The 23,050-nt window shown below is 43.0% G+C and overlaps 3 protein-coding genes across 3 annotated transcripts; 2 read left to right on the plus strand and 1 right to left on the minus strand.

Annotated features, from left to right (window-relative positions):
- Window positions 1-3,960: 3,960 nt before the first annotated feature.
- Window positions 3,961-7,638, plus strand: LOC131884179 (rhodopsin-like; the record flags this gene model as incomplete). Its single annotated transcript, XM_059231867.1, is given in 9 exon segments — window positions 3,961-4,137; window positions 4,458-4,617; window positions 4,970-5,165; window positions 5,242-5,368; window positions 5,441-5,595; window positions 6,154-6,247; window positions 6,589-6,745; window positions 6,808-6,941; window positions 7,090-7,638. Coding segments are annotated over 9 exon segments (1,380 nt in total), but the record flags the coding sequence as incomplete, so codon positions are not given.
- Window positions 7,639-10,929: 3,291 nt separating this feature from the next.
- On the plus strand, window positions 10,930-18,721 carry LOC131884131 (pyruvate carboxylase, mitochondrial-like). The gene is made up of 13 exons (XM_059231796.1): window positions 10,930-11,186; window positions 12,085-12,274; window positions 12,361-12,545; window positions 12,611-12,823; window positions 12,887-13,171; window positions 13,300-13,851; window positions 13,937-14,171; window positions 14,240-14,618; window positions 15,990-16,230; window positions 16,467-16,719; window positions 17,102-17,346; window positions 17,415-17,953; window positions 18,298-18,721. Exons 2-13 carry the CDS (start codon window positions 12,112-12,114, stop codon window positions 18,581-18,583), a joined length of 3,576 nt encoding a protein of 1,191 aa, XP_059087779.1. The 5' UTR covers window positions 10,930-11,186; window positions 12,085-12,111; the 3' UTR covers window positions 18,584-18,721.
- Window positions 18,683-22,445, minus strand: LOC131884133 (cullin-5-like). The gene is made up of 4 exons (XM_059231797.1): window positions 22,023-22,445; window positions 20,248-21,552; window positions 19,625-19,813; window positions 18,683-19,554 (listed from the first exon to the last, which is right to left on the minus strand). The coding sequence occupies exons 1-4, from the start codon at window positions 22,206-22,208 to the stop codon at window positions 18,901-18,903; spliced, it is 2,334 nt and encodes a 777-aa protein (XP_059087780.1). The 5' UTR covers window positions 22,209-22,445; the 3' UTR covers window positions 18,683-18,900.
- Window positions 22,446-23,050: the final 605 nt, after the last annotated feature.

Below are 23,050 nucleotides of genomic sequence, written 5' to 3' on the forward strand. Positions count from 1 at the left end.
CAAGTCGGGTGTTCCTCAGGGCTCCATTTTGGGTCCTCTCCTTTTCATCATCTTCATTGCTCCGCTTCAGAAGCTTGTTAGTACTAATGTCAGTATCTCTTCCTATGCTGATGATACAAAATTGGTAGGTGGTAGGAATGGTCAGAATTCCGGTGTTCTGGTAGAGGTCCTAGACCAAATCTACTCTTGGCTTGCTGTGAGTAATATAGCACTGAATGGAATGAAATTCCGCTCAATGACCTTTGGGTCGAGGCCATTAGACACTCCACTATTAGATGACAGAGGTAAGGACATTGAGCAGGTCTCATTCATGAAGGATTTATGTATAGTCCTCCAAGATAATGGAAAGTTCGATGAGCATATCCAGTTGAAAATGGGTACAGCTTTTCAAACATGTGGTTGGATATATCGCATGTTTGAGTGCAGATATAGTATCACGATGCTAACTCTGTACAAGCCGATTGTCCAGCCGAATCTCGAATATACTTCACCCATTTGGGCTCCAATTAGTTCAGCAGGTTTACAAAAGCTCGAGCAGGTCCAAAAATGTTTTACCAGGAACATCATAGGTATGAGAGAGCTTTCGTATTGGGACAGGCTTGAAAGTTTGGGACTGTGCAGTGTTCAGAGAAGTTACGAAAGGTATCAGATACTTTACGTTTCCAAAATAAGCTCATTCATGAGCTTTGTCCCAACCCAGGATTTAGGGTCAGTTCTAGTGACCGTAGAGGCTTAATGTGCATTTTGAGAGCACCTTCAAGCCCTCGAGAATCCGGACTAGTTCAAACAATGAAGTCCACTTCTCTTCTTTCTCGGGATCCTTCATTGTTCAATTTGGTTCCTTCAAACATTCGTAGGTCGTATGTAGGCGTTGATCCAGTAGCAGGATTTAAGTCAGACTTGGGCAAGGTTTTGACCAATACTTCCGATCAATCTTATATTAATTCGTGAGTCGATCAAATAATGCATATTAATAAAAGTTAAGTAAAATGAATAAATTTCTCGTCTTGAACTGTTGGGATTCCAATCCCACTTGCGATAAGGAAGTCCGCAAAAAATCCTCAAACCGGATTCAATCTTGGTTTTCCGTCGTAGTGTGAAGCCGCCCTAAGACAAAGTTAACACTGAAGATTCTTATTGACCGGTTTTACCAGAGAATTACGTGATTGTGATTCATAGTCATCTTTCAGGCTTGGATTGGAAAGGCCAGAAGCTTATTTGATCCACCGAAAATGTGGAGAGCATGGAACCAGATTGCTAATGAATACGTTAGCTAATTGGGGACGAGTCCTTTGTGACTCTCGCTTGCCTTTCCCAGGATTGTAATATGGTGATGCCTGAGGTCTTTTATCAAAAACATGCCGAGATTGATTGATCACATTTGCAACTTATTAGAGGTATCTATTGAAATAGAATGAGGAAAATGGATTGTATTTGATAAGCTAGATTGATTATCGTTTTGGTCCTTGATTTGAAACAAGTTATGAGCACTTTAATTGGACGTTTTCAGTTAAAGATATATTTTTTCACCAAAAAGAAATATTTAATGGGAACAATTCCCCTCGTCTGAGCAACGGTTCTAGAACACTTTTTGCTTTGGCAGAACGTTTCCAGATATAGTAAAATCTATTTTTGAAAAACTACTATAACATTTTAAAAACAAAGACCTGCTGATATTGGCTTAAATTGAGATTGAGGAGTACAGTCATGCGTAGTTTCGACATTACTTTTAGCATTAGATAACAATTTGGTGTGGTACGAGGAAGTGCTCAATAATTACTATAGGAAAGTCTGTTCTAAATATGAAGTATTGGTATTGTTCCCTGTTGGAGCACAATATCCGAATGTACATCCAAATGAACAGTACTGATTATGAGTCAGTTAGGGTCGTGGAAACATACGCTTTCGCTTTGTCAACATGGTCTGAGACAAATATATCTCACCTTTCTCCTTGAAAATTACAAAACACTGTCAATCGAGAGCTTTGCCCTGAGCGCCTGAGGTTAACAAATATCATTTTGCAGATGACAACCTTTTGCTTGAGGGAAATATGGCTGAACATGTTTTGCTCTAACTGACTAACTTAGAGATACTGGGAATGCAATTCATGACAGTTCCATGTAGATGAAAGAGTGAATACTTTTATTTGATTTAACTTTGAAGTAATTTTTGATCCACCAACAAATCAATATTTGACAGGCCTGGTTAGACCTTATACGTATATACGTATGGCTGATCTAGGACTTAATTCAATAACTTGTCTAAGTCCGACTTAAAATCTGCATACTAACATGCCTCAACTAGTATGCACATATCACTCATAAATACAAGAAGCAAGTAAATTGGGCAATGAAGCTACCAGAGAAGGAATATAAGACGACTTCATCGAACTACATAGTCTGAATTCTCGCACGCTTTCTCGAAGAAGATGTTAGCAAAACGCACGTTAAGCCTCTGCGGTCAGTATAATGGACCCTAAAACCTGGTTTGTGACAAAGCTAATCGATGCTTTCGAAAGCGTACAGTATCTAATACTGTTTGTACCTTCTCTGAATACTGAACAGACCCAAATGATTTAGTCTCTCCCTATAGAAGAGCTATGTCGTTACACCCATGTTCCAAGTAAAACATCTTTGGACTTGGTGAACCTTTTGTAAACCTGCTCAACTAATTGGAGCCAACCCAAATGGACGAAGCTTATCCAGAATGCGACTGAACCCCACGCCATAGTGGTTGAAGACTTTAGCCCGGTAGCTCTAAGACTGTCAGCCTACCATTACTCATGGGTGGAGCTCCTTAGAAACCAAATGATTGAGAAACCTTCAAGTCAGAAAGGATGATTATAGATGTCAAACATTGTGAGGCATGGAAATTCGTTAACAAGGTTGTCAGTTACAGATTGATCGATCTAGTATTTCAGAGAGTTGGTACAACAAACTTCTCCCGCTAAAGTTTCCTTTCCTAAATAAACTATCTGGACTTTCTAATATCAGTCTAAGACAGGCAAGCAGTAAAGCGTATGAGTCCTACATAACCATGAATTGTAATAATACGATAGGCTGAGATATTTAATTTGATATTCGTAAAAGGGTGGGGCTTACGTTTACTGTAAGAAGATGATCGGACAGACTGAATGACTTTCCCAAAGAACATTTCCGTATGTTGTTCCAAACCTTCATGATCATCGGGCCTTCAAATCATCCCAGCCTTTGCGAGTATGTTTCTGCATAACCCTTCCTTTGGTTCAATGAAATCTCTCAGAGGATCCAAATTCGAACTTGAAGATGAGCAATCAGAACATGATCTAGTGGTTGTTCCTAACGTCACCAGTATCGATGACAAAAAGTCCACTTCCACAGTAAAGTGATACATACCTATCAATTAAGAGTTAACACTTGAAGCGGAAATCTGACGAGGGTGATGTTGTCTACTTTATATTGTTTTCTGAAAAGCTGTCCATCTGATGCCAGAGTGGTCGGGACAAATAAAAAACAATAATAGATAGTACTATACGCAGTGAGATTTGATCATAACCAGAGTATTGACCCATTTCAACTTGTTACACAATAAACGCTCTACGACCGACGAAGGTTTTTCTTCCGACCGTTGTTGTCGACCTCAATCGTCTGATATTTGTGTTCCAGGAAACTGATCCGAGGGATCCTCGAGAGTGCAAGAAAGGGGAAGTGTTCCAACAAGAGAGAAAGAGCGACGAGACCCTACACTTCCCCTGGCTTTTTGGCAAGGCGGAGCATCAGTTCCACTCTCACAGTCGCCAAGAGAACAATGTCCTTCAGAATGACAATAACGACCTGTCTGAGTCAAGCACCTGTGCCAATTATCTTTGAACTCCTTGGGATCTGAACTTTCCTTTGCAAAAACTTGATCTCAAAAGAAAACGCCATGGATGATCTCATTTCAATTACAAGCCCTTTGAACCACGGTGTTGTTCTTGCACCCAATTGCGTCAATACCTCGGATGAAGAAAGTGTTCCGTTTCAAGTGGATTATGACAATGTGAGCCCTAATATGCCCAAATGGGTGTTCCATGCGGCTTGTACTGCTCTTATATCAATTGGAACATTTGGTGTGATGGCCAACCTGACAGTGTTTGTGTTGTTTCTCATTACACCCATGGTGAGTAGAAGGCCTGAACCGTGTACAGTTTGAAATTCATCATCTTAAAAGCCTCAAACATGTTGCATTCAAAACTTAATAACTACCCGCATCCGTTTTGAAAGTATTCTGAGGTAACATATGCAAAAGTTTTAAACAAACTTTCAAGTCCATCCAAGAGCCCCAAGGGGTCAAATGAAGGTTGTTACATCTTACCCAGCTCACCAAGACATAGGATCATCAAAGCCAAATTTTGCCATGAATATTTAATATTACCATTCAGTTATATCAGCCCCATAAAGCCATTCAAATGGTAAATATGTCTGTTTTGTTTTTTTCAGATCCGCACCCCCTTCAATTACATTTTGATGAACATGATCTTCTCTGACTCTTGTATTGTATTCTACGGTGTTCCCGTGGACTTTATGGCATCTTACGGATATGGCTGGAAATTGGGAAAACAGCTGTGTCTTTCAACTGGATTCATTTTAACTACCGTGGGTAAGATAAGAAATATTCGGTTGGTTTTATAACTGATTCGGTCCTGAAACATTAGCAATTCAACATGCTTTCCGTCCTAAATTTGTTTGAAAGTGTTTCGCCAGTAGATATTGGAGTCTGAGACTCTCTAAAGAATCGTTAATACACTCCGAAATTCACACGATACCACTACCAATCTAGCCTAAGAGACGCATTTAGCATTGACATACAAAAAGTGTAGGACGCGTTTTCCTAACATTCAGTTTCCATGACTCGACAGCCTTCCTTGATAGTATAGTGTAGGTGCATTAGGTCGTTATGATCTAAACACGGAATGGAAACCTGACCATAGAGTCTTTATGTCTTTCCCCAGGAACGGTTTCCATATGTACATTAGCAGTATTATCCATGCAACGCTACCTGATATTGTCTCGACCAGAGAAGTTCAAGATCTCCTCGTACTCGACATCTGGTCTAATTGTCATCTTAATTTGGCTTTACACCCTCACCGTGTCTGTTCCCCCTTTCTTCGGTTGGGGCGAATTCGTACCAGAAACTTCGGGAATGACGTAAGCGATCGTTCCATTATTACAGATACAAGCTCTTATTCAAGTTTTAATACAATTCTTGTCTTCCGACATCCAGTTGTGCCCCGGATTGGGAGTCCAATCGCCATTATTGGTACACTTGGTGGTGGTTCGTTATCGGTTTCTTCCTTCCTTTGGTCGTCATTCTCTTCACCTCAGTACTAACATTGAGACTCTTAAAAGAGGTAAGTGTCTTTTTCTAGATTAAAACTAATCCCCAAAAGTTTTAAAACTGAAATGAGAGATATGTTTTTCAGAAATCCAGGTCTTTTTCTAACACCACGATTCGACGAATGTCCCAAAGACGGGATCGTCGGATAGCCGCCCACGTGATTTGGATGAATGTCTCATTTATTCTCTGTTGGATGCCATACGGTGTGATCACATGTTTCTATTTTTTCGGTGGCGAGGGGTGAGTCATTCACAAATGATTTTATTGTGAAGGGAAGCATGGATCTACTGTACGTGCAGTTGAAAGTAGTTAATCCGCATTGGATACGGTGTTGGCCATGGGAAGGATGTAAAGCAGTTATCAGCTCAATTACATTTTTCCATGGGTGAAAAAAAAACTCATTAAGGCCTTTCGTGTTCAAGTTTTGGATTAAATTGAACCATTATTGAAATGAGTACTTGACTAGCAATCTGGCAAGACGAATAAAGATGGAGGGGGGGGGTCAATTCAATCAAAATGTACCCAATAATATACTTCGCATTCAAGGACCATTTTGATGCTCAGCACAAATATTCTGAATTTGATCATTGTACCATTTCAAAAATGTAAATTGCCTCTAGCAAAATCAATGTAATGGATCAACTGAGTGAGCTACCTAACATTACGTCGGTTAAACTAACCATGTTCCAAATCAAAGACAACCCGCTCCATTTCGTCTCAATATGTCTTTTTGTTTGTTGGACCGTCTTGTTGATTGATTTAGTGATGCTCAAAACTTGCATCTTTGCACTTTTGTAGTTATGTGACTCCCGCAGTGGTGGTAATCCCTCTGATGACGGCCAAGTCCTCAGTGTGCTGGAATCCCGTGATTTATGTGGCCATGAATCCTCAGGTGAGCAACCATTTGCAGTTAAGTTTTACTTTTAGAATGAAAGTGCCTTAGTCTCATTTAGCCAGAAATGCATGTCTCAAAGTATAGTGCAAGCAATTGAAAGTGCAAGAACGCAATTTTCCTGGTTATTCAAAAGTCAATACTTCAGGAATTCAAGCTTTTAGTTTCTTACACATCTCTTCTTTTCCAATTTGGGAAATTAAACAACGAGGTAGTTTGGTTCCAAACATTTGTTCACTTCAAAATCTGAAAATCCTAAGCCAAGATCGGCAAGTAAATTTGAGATGATGTTCCAAGAACCTTAACAGAGTCCATATTAGACATTATTCAATTTTCCCCAGTTTCGAGGAGCCTTCAGAAGGTTCATAAAAGGACACAAGAGCCGGAAAATGGAACGTCGATGGGAGAGGATCCAAAGATCTGAGAAAATAAATCAAAAAGTCGTCAAGAAGCTTCAAATCCCGTTTGTAACGGCAAGGACACATCTCTCGATTTCATGTAAGCATCAGGTACAATTCCGCATGTTTGTCTACTCTATCTAAACCCATCATCATTTCCAGTGAACGAGGTCCGAGTTCCAGCCATGCCCATCCTAAAGAAGCCTTTACTACCAAGAGAGGCTACAACCAACGAGCTTCGGACAGAGCTGATTCAAAAGAACCTCACCCATCAGAACTCTTTAGACCAATCACAGGTAAAAACTCAGGACTTTCGGGGGCTATTCGAGCAAATAAGCATGTTAACTCGCTCAATTAAGTTCAGATCTAGATCTAGAGGAAGATGTAATTGAGCATCCAGGGAGTACAGAAAAATATCCATTACGATATTTCTTGTGATTACAGGAACGGTGGCTCGGAATAACATTACCCGACGAGATTCTTATCAAGCCGATTGCTCTGGCTGAGGATCAAAGCAATGGTCACCGAGCCATTCAGTGGGCAGAGAAGCAAGAAATCTCATCCTTTTCAAGGACAGAGGACTCGATGGAAGACTTGGGCTTCAACGACGAAACCAGCACTTAATCAAATCAATGTGATAGTTTAACCTCCATGTGAATCATTTATCACATTCTCAACATGGAACGGACTCTAAAAATGTGGTGTGCTCCTGGACGTTATAATATGTGTGTCAAATGTAAGATATGATATATTGATATGATAAATTTATAGAGAAGAGTGTAGTACATCTGTGGGAACAGATGATTCAACTGACTTAGCCTCAATTAAGGAGTTCCTGGAATGGCAATCATGCTATCATATTGTTCCATAAGAAATGTTAGGTATGGATGGATCTTGGAAACAAAGGTCAGACTTACCTTTCCACATGAATTGCATCATTTCGAGTTTGGTGCGGAACGATTTTCAAGTACGAAGGATTTTCGTAATGAACGACTTTGTCTTCTGATAAATTTTGCATAAAGTTAGATTTGCAAACCGTCAACAAGGCAAAATCGGCAAAAAGTTGAAAAACATGGCTATGGGCAAAACTCCTGAACATCTCAGACCTTTTCCTGGTTAGCTTTCCTGAACATTTTTGATAGAGTTACGGTGTAAAAAACAACATGGACTTTTTGCTGAAAATAAAGACGCGCAAGAGTTTTTCAGCGTATTCACCAGCGCCATCTGCCTCGTTTAGGTGCAGACTAACAAACGTTGAAAAGCTCGCAAAGAATCATTCACCAAAACTTCAACACATTTTCATAGCTAGTATTGGCAATTTTACCTTTACAGAGGCAAGTTTCTTAAATGCTCGTACCCCCGATTTAAGGCTTGGACCTGATCAAGAATAAGCATCCGCTCACCACTTTGGGCCAGGTTTTTTTGCATTCCGATTAGCGTCCTAACTCCGAGGTAAGCTCTTAAAAAACAGGCCTCAGGATTTGAAATGTTTCCCTAGAAAGAGTTGGCGTAGTATTCGTTATATCACGATGTCTATTCGCGAAAAAGTAATGAAATTCCCCTCAACGGAGATAATGGAGGTAAAGATATTGAGCAAGGCTCGTCCATGAAGGATTTAGGAGTAGCCCTCCAAAAAAAAGGAAAGTACGCCTAGCATCTTAGAGCGTACTCTCTTATCTCAAAGTCCTTTTGGTCTGCAACTAGATGAAGCAAAGACGTTATCTCCATCGATTGAGTTGTGGACTCACAACGTTTGGTAATTTGGTATCTTCTGAACCGTTCACTTTATCTAAAATACATATATTCAGTACATATCTAAAACTCACACCAAATCAACTAACTTGGTCAAATGAGTGTCCAAAATATAGATTAAGGAGATCAGAGGAGGTGATCAAGGTTGTGAAGTAATTTCTCGCCCACTCTGAGTCAGCTGCATAAGCTTTAGACGACGGAATTTTTAAGCGAACGACCTTTTTGTAATTTGAATAAAAATGACTGGCTTTTAGTACAACAATGTAAATTTCGTATTTTATTTATACATTTTAAAATAGGGCTCAGAATTGCTCCTGCCCAAAATGAATCATTCTTGGCGGGAAGCCCATTGGACGTTTAACTAAATTCTAATAGTCTGTGCTCCACCTATGAATAGGACAATGGAATGGCATTAAGCCTGCTGTACGATATACAAATGGTCTTTATTTGTCCAGTTAAATGACTATGATTAAAAAATTACCATGGACAAAGGTTAGATTTTCATTTCTTCACCTTTGACCTTTTTGGAGACACTGTCGACTTCATTTCTACATTTCGGCATCTCTTAAGCGTAGACACAATCTTCACGAGAATTCATATCAAAAGATCAAAGGATTCTTTGCAACTTGCCGCCAATACTCGGGGCAAAGTTCATGATAGAAAATGCTCAGAAACCAGCTAAAATTTAACATGGACCCGGGGAAGTTTTTACTTCATCAGTATTTGACATAGCTGAGCAAAATGGTGTAACCTAGCATCAAATGAAGGAATCGGCCAAGACGCCTTGTTAGACGGCTAATGGCAATCTTACAATATTCTTCGGATAACCTTGTCTGTTTGAGGCGAGTTTCTTAGAGGTCTTCCCTTGGAGTTTGGTGCTTGGACGTTAACCAGAATGAAACTACGCTCAAAGGAGTGGTCAGTTGATGCTCATTCTGAATAACATCCAAGCCTTAACTCCGAGGTAAGAGCGTTTAAAAAACCGGCCTCTGGTCAATCAAGTTTACGTGACGCTGTATCTTGTAAAATCTGGTGTTGTAGAGTACTCTCGTCTGCTCTAAAGTACTCAAAATTGATATAGGGCTCAGATGCACCAAAATGGCATGCAGAACAGTACAAGAAACCAAATCGAACCACTCTAGGCCATAGCTACATAGTATACACAGAGGACAGAGCCACGACATATGTTAAAAACCGAATTGGTAGAACAATTAGATCAGGGCTTGGTACCTAAAAACTTAGAAACAAGGGAAACAAACTTGGTCTCATTCTGAGGCTTCAAAACCTGTTTTTATTGTTACCATGGGCCACCAGTCTTGGTGCTTGGACATGTGTATGTAGTGGTGACGGTGGTGAGGCAGGAAGGGTGAGTGGATGGATGGATTAGAGGATGGATGGACAGAGTCTTTGTCCTGGGGGTTGAAAGTGAACACAAGAAACAAGCCAAATAAAATATCCTAACGCCAGTTGTTTGTTAATAACTAGAGAGCACTTTGACAGCTGAAATTATGAATATATTTTCTTGATCAAGAAAATGTTCTCAGAACTTAAAAAAAGCTGTGAAAATGTGCGAAAAAGATGTAAATATACCAAAACGAGTTACAATAATGCAAGAAAAATTGTTGCAATTGGGAAGAGGTCTTTTTTTGCCCATTTAGCCTCCTTGCATTCTATTACAAAATCTAGGCACCCAACTATATTTACTAGGCATTCTGTTGAGTTTAGAAGACATCTTTTTTCTTGCAATTTTTGACATTTGAACGCTTTTTCAATTAATACAAATGTTATGGTGAACAATTGACTTTCTTCTGGAACCTACTGATTTGGTGCTGAGGGTGCTTTTGTTCCCAAAATAATTTTGGGTCGGATCAAACCCATGACAACAGATGTAGCTCAACTGTAGTTCTTTTTTGCAGACTTTCTCAAACCAAAAAAGTGAGTTAAATTTGATGTATTGACTTCGTTGGTAGACCAAATATTGTATAAAGCGTAAGTGGCAACAACTAGACAAACAGTGAAAAGAATTGCTAAAAGGTTCGGGCTGAGGATTTAATCCTTCATCTTATCATGCCGCACATAAGTAAACAAAAAGGTCCCAAACAAGGTAAGAAGGAAGCAATGTAGACTCAAATGACTAACGTAAAAGGGCTAAAATTGTCCTAAAATGTGAAAAATAGTCAAATAAAAGGTCGAAAAAGAGTCGAGAAAGTGGAAAATTGGTTAAAAAGTGGAAAAATATAAAATATGGCTCAACATTTTTTTTTACGATCAGAAGGACCAAAAAAAGTAACATTTTGTTCAGGCTTTAGCTTTTTTTCGAGTTCCAATAATGAACAACCAACTGGCAATTGATATGTCATCCGACAAATTTTAAGGTTTTTGTTTTGCTTTTCAGCGCTCGAGACTGAGCTTAGTTTTAAGAGTTTTTTTTTAATCCAAGTACATCTCTCTTGAGATTATCTGATCTAAGATTCAGCCCTTTGGTCTATTTAGCTTAGAAAGTCTGCTGGTTGTAGGGGCCCTCTGGGCTCAAGTCCATGTCTCCTTCCATGATCCATGCACGGAGGGAGTGTTGCGCACGTGTGCTCCTTGCTGGCTTCCTTCGTTCTTCTCGTACTTACTTGGTGAATGTATTTCAAGTCAAACCGGTCCCGGGCCCAGAACGACCTGTGATCATCCATCGGAGTGTATGTATCTTGTGTTTAGCATTGGGTTGAAAACAAAACGAGTCGGATAACTGTCCTGTCTGCCGATTCTTCAGTCTTCAACGTTATTGTCGACTTTTTTGGGTGAGTTGACTCATATTCTCATTCATTAGACGCCAGGTTAAGCTGCCAATCAATCAGAGTTTCCCAGGGGCAATTTTTTATTGACCCTGTTTTAGGTGGAACTGAAGTCTCACACAGCCGAGGTTCGTTACCTCTTTGACCAAATTAGTCTTGGGAGAAGAATGGGACCATATTTGAGGCCACGAAGGTCGTCTATTAACCGATATCATTCAAACCATTTGCCCTTATTATTTTTCGTTTGAGCATTGAAGCGAACAGGCAAAACATCAGTATTAAAATGAAAAAGCCGCATTTTATGTTTGAAAAAGTACCCGACGCCGTTGTTATGAATCGAGTGTTCCGAGTCCAAATTTAGGGGGGGCCAAAGTTAGAGAAAATCTTAGCGTTATGTATCCTGGAAAATGAGTTTTCAATGGCCCATCAATCAACAAGACTGTCAACTGTCTTCAAACTTTTGGCCAAGGATATGTCATAAAAAGGAAAAGCGATTAATTGCCTCCCAAAAGAAAACAACACTTGCCCAATTAAAGCACATGTTCCCTTTTATTCATTCACCTAGCAACTCAGTCTCAAAATTTCGATACAAGCATGGTATGTGTATCCCTTTAATTGAATGCTTCCCCCGATTTTGTTATACATCTAAAGAGGCCAACGAGACTCGTGATCGAGGCCGAAATTTGGCTTTCCTCGTTTTCCGTCAGCTTTCCACGATCTGAAGTGGTCACTCGAGGCAACTTTTCCTCGTGTGATGTTCCACTCTATCGTGTTCCAATTGGAACAACACAAGCCCCAAGCGTTCCAGACACTAGGCACAACGGAGTCAAGAGTCAACATGACACTCTAACCAAGTTTTGTTCACGTTTTTATCCTCTCATCATCGACTTCAAATCAATTACAGAGCTGAGCGTGTAAAACGAAGGCCACGATGACGGTCTTGCGCGTGTTGTTGCCCAGGGCGCGTCCTTCTCATTTGGCCTTTCGAAATGTCTTGCTCCATTCTCAGGCCTTATCTGGATGCTCCTCCTCTTATCAGTATTCCACCAAAACGGAGTACAAACCCATTAAGAGCGTTCTGGTGGCCAATCGAGGTAAGGCTGTTGGCCTTTTCCCCCACTCACCTGTCACACCTAGATTCAATTAATGCGTTTATGTCCATGATTTCTGTCTGTAAAAGGTGAAATCGCCATCCGGGTTTTCCGAGCATGTACCGAATTGGGCATTCGATCTGTGGGCATCTATTCGGAGCAAGATAAGATGCACATGCACCGACAAAAGGCCGATGAGGCCTACTTGATCGGTAAAGGCTTGGAACCGGTCCAGGCCTACTTAAACATTCCCGAAATCATCCGAGTGGCAAAAGTAATAAAATGGCTCTAGACGACATCGGCAAGAGCAAATCTTCAATCATGATCATTGACTTTTAGAACAATGGGATCGATGCCATTCATCCCGGTTACGGCTTTCTGTCCGAGCGGTCGGATTTTGCTGCCGCTTGCGAGGAGAACAATATCGCTTTCATCGGACCTTCCGCCCACGTCATGGCTAAAATGGGCGACAAAGTGGCCGCCCGACAATCCGCTATCAAAGCGGGGTTGCCCATTATTCCGGGCACTGATAATGCTGTCACTAACGGCAAGGTAGATCAGGTATCAAATGCGTATCAATCGGATTGCTTTTTCAAACAGTGTCCTGTTTTGTAGGAAGCCTTGGCTTTTTGTGAACAACACGGCGTGCCCGTGATATTTAAGGCGGCCTTTGGCGGCGGTGGTCGTGGGATGAGGGTAGTGACTCGATTGGAGGATGTCGAAGAACAATTCGAGCGGGCCCATTCCGAGGCTGTGAAGTCATTCGGCAATGGAGCCATTTTCATCGAGAAATTCGTCCAAAACCCACGGCATATCGAGGTCCAAGTGATGGGGGACAAGTCGGGCAACATTGTTCATCTGTTCGAGCGCGATTGTTCCGTTCAAAGGAGACATCAAAAGGTATCAATAAAATGAACACTAATCTCCGGCAAATCGCACGTGGCATGTGCAAACATCCTTTATCAGTCCTTTGATTGGAAATAACCCGGGAATGAAAAGACAACGACCTTCATGCAATCTTTTTTCAGGTTGTAGAAATTGCCCCCGCCCCGAATTTGCCGGTTGAAATTCGCGATGCAATCCTCAAAGATGCCGTTCATCTGTGCGAGTCCGTGGGATATTCTAATGCCGGAACCGTGGAGTTCCTGGTCGAGCCCAAGACCGGCAAACATTACTTTATGGAGGTCAATGCCCGTCTTCAAGTGGAGCACACCGTGACCGAAGAAGTGACTGGTGTGGATCTGGTCCAAACTCAGATCAAAGTGGCTGAAGGTCTGACCTTGCCTGAATTGGGCATGGATCAGAGTTCCATTGGATGCTCGGGATATGCGATCCAATGTCGCTTGACGACCGAGGATCCTGCCAAAAGTTTCCAACCGGATACCGGTCGAATTGAAGTATTCCGCTCGGGAGAAGGCATGGGTATTCGATTGGATAGTGCTTCGGCCTTTGCTGGGGCCATTGTTTCCCCTCATTATGACTCGTTGTTGGTCAAGGTGATTGCCAAAGCCAACACTCTGAAGGCCACGGCAGCTAAATTGAATCGTTCCCTGAAGGAATTCCGGATCAGAGGGGTTAAGGTAAGCCCTAGGGCTTCCGAGATGAGACAAAGGGATCACAGCAAGTGTCAGATCTGTCAATTGATTGCCTGCTTTCCACTTGTAGACGAATATTCCGTTTCTTTTGAACGTGTTGGAACATCCCAAGTTTTTGAACGCCGCTGTGGACACACGATTCATAGACGAGAATCCCCAACTCTTCAACTTCCAACCGTCTCAAAATCGAGCCCAGAAACTGCTCAACTATCTGGGCACGGTCTTGGTCAATGGTCCCACCACGCCTTTAGTAACAGACATCCAACCCGCCCATATCCACGTGGTCCCGCCTCAAACACCGTCTGGTAACATATAAGATCTCTTACGTTAAACTTGGCAAGCGTTGCATACCAACTGTGACTCTCATATCTAGACAATCCTCCCGTGGGCTTAAGAGAGGTCTTCAAAAAGGACGGCCCAGAGGCCTTTGCCAAGGCTGTCCGGAACGCCCCGGGCACCCTTTTGACTGATACCACGTTCCGAGATGCTCATCAATCTCTTTTGGCCACTCGAGTGCGAACCCATGACCTCATCAAGATCTCACCGTTCGTGGCTCACAACTTCTCTAGCTTGTATTCCGTGGAGAATTGGGGTGGAGCCACTTTCGATGTGGCCATGAGGTTCCTCCACGAATGCCCTTGGGAGCGGTTGGCTTCAATGCGAGAACGCATTCCCAATGTACCTTTCCAGATGCTTTTGAGAGGTGCCAATGCCGTCGGATACACTTCCTATCCCGATAATGTGGTGCACAAGTAAGTGCAATATGTAGGGATGAAACTTACCTAGATGTGAAAAGCAGGAAGGGAAATCATTCAAGCAAAGGTCGAAACCCATGAGAATGCAAAGTGTTACCTCAAACCCTTTTTTGGTAACTACGTAGACTCGAGTCAATACCTTTCTGCAAAAAATTGTGAACAAATGTTATCGATTACGTCGTTTTGTGTTAGGTGACAATTACTTTCTTGCCAAATCTATTCAATTATGATTACTTACGCAATTAAGGCCGCACATATTTGTAAGTATTTGCGACTGTTTTAAGAACCTCTTTTTGAGACGTCCATTCGTATGTTTGTCAAAAATATCTGAGCTGTTTTCACTTTTTATTTTTGGTTTGGTTTTTCACGGGCTTATCTAACCACTACAGGGAATATTATCCCCAGTATTATCAAAATGAAAGGTTATAATTCGTCTATTTATTACCTTTCAATCTTTATATGATATTTGGTCTACCAACGAATTTGAGTTGGCAGACCGAGCTAGTCCTTGAAGGTAGGGTTGATCTGGAATGCAATCTAAAAATTTGTCCAAGTCTGACTTGAAAGATGCAACCGAATCAACAAGGCCCACGTATTCCCTACGAATATTAGAGGACAGCAATTAAACAATGAAGGAGCCCGAGAAAGGGAAAAAATGTTTTGTCGCATGGCGCACTATTCGCCAATCTTAACATGTGGATGACAAGTTTCATGAAGATCCTAAGTACTTAAAGATATATGGTTGAAAAGGGTTCATGACTTGAATTATATGCATTGGGGTTTTGAGTAATTTGGACTTGTGTGCTCACGCGGAGCAAATGAAAAAAAAAAAAATTTTTTCCATTAATGGTTAGAAAAAAAAGCACTCATGAAAATCGACATATCTTCCAACCTCGAATAAGATATAATTGGTTAAAATATACCACGCGTAAAACAGAGAAATTCATATAGTATTTACTCAGTTCAAACATCTTAAATACGAATAGTTCAAAGGGGAATTACTTGATTACAAAACAATTTGATTTAATTACTTGATTATGATCTTTATAGCAATTACAATTACATTACAGGTTTGGCAGTAGAAAGTTGGAAAGTACATTTAAAGAGTATTTGTACCTCGATTTCTCATCATACATAGACTGTACTGGCTTCCATCTTGAAGATATTGTATGTAATCTGATCTAATGTGACGTGCTCTTTTTCTCATTATAAAAAGAATTGATAGCTATGCTTGAAACGAATTAGAAGGCTATGGGTGTGTACAAATGCTTCATTCAATGATTAAACAAACCGTTAACTGTTTTGCTCCAAATAATCCATTTTGGATTTTTTTGATCGAATACTCTGTTCTGATCAATCATCTCATAGATTCTGTGAGTTGGCGGTGAAGGAAGGCATGGACGTGTTCCGCGTGTTCGATTCCCTCAACTATCTACCCAACATTCACTTGGGAATGGAAGCCGCCGGCAATGCTGGAGGAATCGTGGAGGCTGCTATTTCCTATACTGGCGACATCACCGATCCCAGCAAGACGAAATACGACCTCAAGTACTACTTGAATCTCACTGATGAGTTGGTGAAGGCTGGAACGCACGTTTTGTGTATCAAGGTGTGTACTTTCATGTGCTTGAAAATCGAGCAAACCATTTCCAAAAGAACTGTTTTAAGTGTGGGCTGGATGGGTTACATTTATCGTTTTCTCGGAACTATTTTTCCCTTGACCACAAAACCGAGATGTTACTAAGGTTAATTTACACCCATAATATCATTTGTTTCGCGTGATATACAGAGTCACTCAAGAGGGTGCTCAAGAATTTACGTATCGTTAAAACATTCCATTTGTAGGATATGGCGGGTCTGCTCAAACCCCGGGCTGCCACGCTTTTGGTGGATAGCATTCGCCAAAAGCACCCGGATTTACCCATTCATATCCACACACATGACACTGCGGGTGCAGGCGTGGCTTCCATGTTGGCTTGCGCCCATGCGGGTGCGGACGTGATCGATGTAGCCGTCGACGCCATGTCAGGTTTGACCTCGCAACCTTCCATGGGAGCTTTCGTGGCTTCTCTCCAAGGAACCGACAAGGAAGCCAAAGGTTTGTATTTTTCGATTTAAAAGGGGATTTTAGAAAAGCTTTTTGTAAACTGCAGAAACGTTTTTCGATGAATGATTGAATAAGCTGATCTACGTACACTAGGGAATCTGGGAGCAAAATGTGGGTCTGAAAATTTGCGAAATATGGGCAGAAATATGTAGACTTGCATTGATTTTCGTATTCCGACAAAGACCTTGAAACCTTGCAACATAAAAGGAGTGAACACATTTTGTGTGATTTGCAGTTAGATATCATGTCTTAAACTAAGATGATCATCATTTATCGAGAAGTTCCCCTCAATTGATTAAATCAGCGTACTTTTGAATGGTTTTTCAACCGAGCAAGCAAGACTCTATTATACCGTTTTTCTTCTATGTCCCAGGCATTGACATGGATAAGATCAGCGAGTATTCCGCCTACTGGGAGCAAACTCGAAACTTATATGGACCTTTTGAATCGACGGCCACCATGAGATCCGGTAACGCCGATGTCTACAAGCACGAGATTCCTGGAGGACAATACACCAACTTGCAATTCCAAGCCTTCTCCTTGGGCTTAGGCAACCAATTTGAATTAATCAAGGAGAAATACTGCGAGGCCAACCAAATCTTGGGCGACTTGGTCAAGGTTGGTTCCTTGCTTGTTCGTGTCTCAAGCCATCATCGCCTCGGATACTAAATATTTTTTGGCTGCAGGTGACCCCTTCATCGAAGATTGTCGGTGATCTAGCCCAATTCATGGTGCAGAATAAGCTATCCCGACAAGATGTGGAGGACAAGGCAGAAGATCTCAGTTTCCCGTCCTCGGTGGTGGATTTCCTTCAAGGACATATTGGTCAACCCCATGGCGGGTTTCCGGAGCCATTCCGATCGAACGTCCTGGGCAAACGTGAACGAGTGGATGGACGACCCGGCGAAGATCTCGAACCCATGGATTTGGAGAAGCTTAAGACTGCTTTGGTAGAGAAGTTCGGTTCAAAAATAAATGATAATGATGTGATGAGTGCGGCACTCTATCCGAAAGTGGCTGAAGAGTTTTTCCATTTCCGCGAGAAATACGGCCCCGTGGACAAATTGGGCACCCGTATTTTCCTCGTGGGCCCCAAGATTGCCGAGGAATTCGAGGTCACCATCGAACAAGGCAAAACATTGCATTTCAAAACTCTGGCTTGCTCCCTGGATCTGAACCCGGAAGGCGAGCGAGAGGTCTTCTTCGAGCTCAACGGTCAATTGAGGTGAGATTTCTATTTTCAAGAGAATCAAACTAACAATAAATCCGTAATTCGTCTGGTTAAATCGGGTTAGACAGTTGGGGAAGCCCGTGTTCAAATTTAGATCATTCCAATTTCAATCCGAGAGATCATGAAATGAATTTCTTTCTCTTAAAATTCTACTTCTAAAGTGACTTAGAACACCATTCAAAACTCTCCGAGCCCAATAAGCATGGCAGAAATGGATCAAGGTTTGCAAAAATTGATGCTGAAAAATTGCGATGAAAAAATATTTTTTTTTGTTGGCACAACCCTCTTATATGAAGATGCATGGAACACATCAACCAATATTGTATCCATATTTCTAGATCCGTGTTCATCAAGGATGAATCCATGGCCAGCGCCTTGAACCTCCGTCCCAAGGCTGACCCTATGTATGTGGGTCAATTGGGAGCCCCCATGAAGGGTGATGTGGTGGATGTGAAAGTGAACGTGGGTGATCAAGTGGAGAAAGGTCAGGTTCTGGTAATCCTTTCGGCCATGAAGATGGAGATGTCGGTGCAAGCCCAAAAGTCGGGCAAGGTCACCAAAGTATTGGTTGTGAAGGGCGAGAAAGTTGAGGGCGACGACTTGATCGTCGAGATTGACGAGTGATCATGGGCAATTACTTGTGTCTAAATCTGCTTCCCAAACCACCACCCACCCATGTGTCTATTTTAGTCCACGTTTATGAAAGTGTTTTAATAGCTACTATTTTTCGGCAGAGGAAAAAAAATACATTTTATTCATGTTCATGGTTGTTTGCGCATTGAAAATTTTCATTAGGTTAATGGGATGTAGTTTTTCAGAATGTAACCCTAACACTTATTGTGTTTTCGCTCGTTGCAGCTCTTGGCCTGGAGTGAGTAAGTAGTAAACGTAAAAAATGATGTTGATGCCACTACTAAAATGTATGCACGTAGCAAAATCGATCAAGCCATGTAAATGAAGGTATTAATGTTGTCGTCGTCGCGTTTCATGTACTTGTTCTCAATGAGCCACTCGATTTGCTCCTTGATCATCTTCTTGGACGGTAGGAACATGTTCTTAAGAATGTCCACCAGTTCCGTCTGAAGCTGAGCATTGTTGATGCGCTTCCTCATCTTTAGTATCTTGATGATGGCCTCTTGCGTACGGAAGATCCTTAGCTGCATAATGCCCTCGTTCTCCTCCTCTTTGGCCTTGTCCGTGCACAACTGAAGCCTTCCAATCAAACTGACTTTCCCGCGCTTCTGCACTTTCCCGTTCTTGATCATGGCGAACTCGTGGTTGATCCAGAACTGCGTGTTGTCCGTGAAGTCGTTGGGCTTGCTCACTTGAGGCTCGTACATCAAGATTTGCCGTTTCAATTTGGCCATGGACACGAGACCCCAGAGGGTGCGACGGATTTCCGAGTCCGGCAACTCCGTGGCCAATTTGAGGTTATCTAACGTGAGTCGATCGTGACGACGGTTCTCCCAACAGAAGAGTACGGCCATTTGGAAGGTGGTGACTTCGAGATCGAATTTCCCGATGTTGTTCGCGAACGTGATCGTTCCATTGGACATGTGGTGATGCCATTGCAACTTCCGACCTGAATGCTTGCTCTGAGAACGAAATAAACCCCAAGGAGTTGAGTTTGGGAGACAAGAATTACGGTTAGTTTGCGTCGATTACCTTGTAGAATTCTTCCACTTCCGGAATAAAGTCTTCTAATTCTCGAGGTAGGGAAACGGGCTGCCTTTCGTTGCTTTTGGCCCAAGCTCCTTGGTTAAGGATTTTGATGGAGATAATATCGGAGAGGTTGTGCTTTTCAAGATTCATGGACAGGTAGTCTTTGAATTGGGAATTCAGGTCCTCGCTCACCTGAAAAGTGTCACAATTGGAATTGATTTTGATCGCTTGACGTCGAAGAAAGTTCGAAAACATTTAAGTCGAGGTCGATCTTTTCCGCTGAAGCACATACGGTTGAAGTACAGAAATAAATCAGAGTCAAGCTGACTCACGTGAATCCAATCATACCCATTCATCTCATCCCAGAGTCGACAAAAGCCCCATTCATTCCAACCCAATAAAGCTCTAAAGAAAATCAATTCAGTAAGGCATCTCCTCAATGGGATATCAAAGTACAAACGCTTTTTGATTTTCTATCTACCATTGATCAAACAATTGACTTCTCGTTAACTGAAAAAGATATCAGCGCTATTTTTAAACCCATATGCCAACCAATGAATTCAGGTAACGAACACCTTTTTCAAAGTGAACGGGACTGCACTCGTTTTAACACTTGTCTTTCTTACCTTGACGTCTTGGAACATTCGACTGAGTTTGTTGATGAAGTCGGCTGGCATGCCCACCTCTCGGAGCCACTCGACCATGTTCTCCTCCATTTCCGAGTCGGCGGAGGTCTCGAGGATGAGTCGACGTGTGAGATGACCTTTGGCGTAGCGCATAAACACGTCCTTATTCTGTACGTACTTTAACACGAGCAACACTTCCCGCAGCTTAGCCTCGATCTCGTCCGAGGTGAGCTTCTTGCTGACCGGGTTCTTTCGGAGAAGGATATCACAATAATTAGCCAGCAGCTCGGGACACTTGGATTCGGGCACTACGCGAGAATACATTCGACCACGCCCGGGCAACTCTAACCGGAACACGGACGTGTCGTTGACCACCCGTTTGAAGGCCATGTCTCGTGAGGTCATGAACCGCGGGTCATCGTGGAAGGCATCGTGCACGAGAAGACTAAATCGACGGAAGAGCTCGAGCAAACGCTCCACATATTTTTCGCAGTCTTGCGTAATCACATCCGCCGATTCGATCATATCGGCGATGCCCGTCTGGTAGATGTGATCCTCGAGGTCGTGGAGCATGGGCAAGATCCCGGAATCGGGCACACGATCCATGAGCTTGAACAGGAGCTGAAGTTTGTCCGTCTCGTTGGTCTTGATCATGCCGGCGCACTCGGCCAGGATGGTTTCCTTGTTTGAGGTGACGAGCACATCGACACAGGACTTGACTAGATTCTGAACCGAGCCCGAGCTCGACTCGAGGTACTTTTGGGCGCGTTGCTCTTCCTCGCGTAATTTGGCATCGGCATACCTCATATAGTCCTGGACGCCGTGTTCGAGTAGATGCTCGGGGGCTTTGAGATTGTAGAACTGCTCGGTGGCATCGATGTAGGCGCGCTCAAAGTTCTCCCGATAGATCTGGAGCTTGTCCTCGGCATTGGACGAGAGATTGACGTAGGATTCGCGTACGCCGATCACCAATTGCGAGTCAAAGGCTTCACCATTGCGCTCGTTGTGCACGAGCTTCATGGCCGAGCTTTGGAGGCGTTCTTTGATGTTGGAGAAGATGCTCTGATTCCAGGAATCGAGCATGAGCTTGCGCACCACGCTGTTGTCCTCGGTGGGTTTGCCCTTTTGTAGACTGGTGGTGGTTTTGCCCTGGAGGGCCGTCTCCAACTGACCAAAAGGCTTGGGCAAGTAGCTGCATTGCGTGAAGAACTTCCGCCATTCCGCGATGTAGGCCTTTAAGAGGGCCTGGTCCTCCTGATGCGACAACACTCGCTCCTGGGCCTGTTTGATGAAGTCCAAGATGTCCTGGAAACACGAAGGCCCATTTAGTTTTAGGGAAGGGACTCAAAATCAACAGGACGACGAATCATCTGCCATGGGCTAAACAGTAAACAGTCGACACATGTACGTACAGTATGATGATATGGGTCTATCCAATCTTCCCATTAGCCCAGGACACCCAAGACTCTTTCGAGTCCCTGCATTAGCCCACCAAACTGGAGCCTAGGCTAAAATCTCCTGCCGGTTTTGGTCGAAAAATCAGCGCCAGTCCTATCCCAGTTTTAACTATCGGCCAATAAAACCAGGGCAATAAATAGTAATGATGACCACGCCAATAGATATGAATGGGCTTTTCCGGCGATTCATCTATCCTCGCCATTGGAACAGTCTGTCTGTCGACGTGCTTTAGGTATGCTTTAGCTATGCTTTATGTATGTACGTATGTATGCATTGATTGCCTCTTGGTCTGTCTGTCGGTCCAAACGATGACTGACCTCTCTGAGGGCGGCGTAGACTTTGGGCGCGCCTTTCTCGTCCCACAGACACACCGAGTGGACCAACCAAAACAGGTCCTGCCATTCACTCCGAGACACGCTCATCTGCCGCAGGAGCTTCAACAGCGTCGGACGCATCTGCGGCCATTTGTCCTCAAAGCTCAAGGCGTTCTTGTCCTTCAACATGACGATATGGGCGAATGCGGCTGAGCGGGCGGAGCGTGGGAGGTGAGTCGGACGGGGCCCTAGGCCGGGGCGGGGCGACGACCCGTAGTACCCCCCGCAGACAGACGGACCCGGCTGGGTTCGAGCAAAGCGGCACACGGGCAGTGGAGCCGGGATCCGCACTAGAGACCAATGAGGCTGAAATCGGAATGATGGGAGCCCATTAATCGCAGGCCAAAGTTGTGCTGGGGCCCATGGCCGATTCAGCCGAAAACCAGCCCACTCTCAGCTGGAAGCCTCGGCCGAAAAATCGATGATCACGGTCGGACCGCAGGTCATGAGGAATGCCTTGAAAGGAGTCCCCCACTCTGGTCGGGTGACAGGGTTATTCCCCATTAGTCAATGTGGGATGTGTGACTGGTCATGATGATTGGGCAACATTTTGTGTTCTTGTAGTTTGTACCGATTTGTTCCCTGCTCCTGAACGCGGAAAGAACGCCTTTACCCCCCGCACCTCTTTTCCCGTGGGCCCATGAGAGTATTTGGGTGTCTTTTTGTGGCCCAGGTTGTTTTCTGAGCCGCTGGATTGTCACATTTATACTCAACCTTTGAACAATTATGCCTGTCGATTCCTGGCCAAAATATCCAGTAGAAGACAGGTTAGCACCAAGGAGTTGATACTTTACTTAAGCACCAGTGCATGGCTATATTCTCTAGTAAAGTCATTCAAAGTTCATCCTGACACTAACCATTTTAGTGCCAAACCAATTTAAAGAGTGGCTTCACCCTTTAGCCCACATTTCCCTTGGGCTAGAAGCCAAGCTTCTAGCAGCACAATCTAGATGAGCCTGCAACAATGATTC

This window comes from Tigriopus californicus, chromosome 7, assembly GCF_007210705.1.
Source record: "Tigriopus californicus strain San Diego chromosome 7, Tcal_SD_v2.1, whole genome shotgun sequence".
Lineage (NCBI taxonomy): Eukaryota > Metazoa > Arthropoda > Copepoda > Harpacticoida > Harpacticidae > Tigriopus > Tigriopus californicus.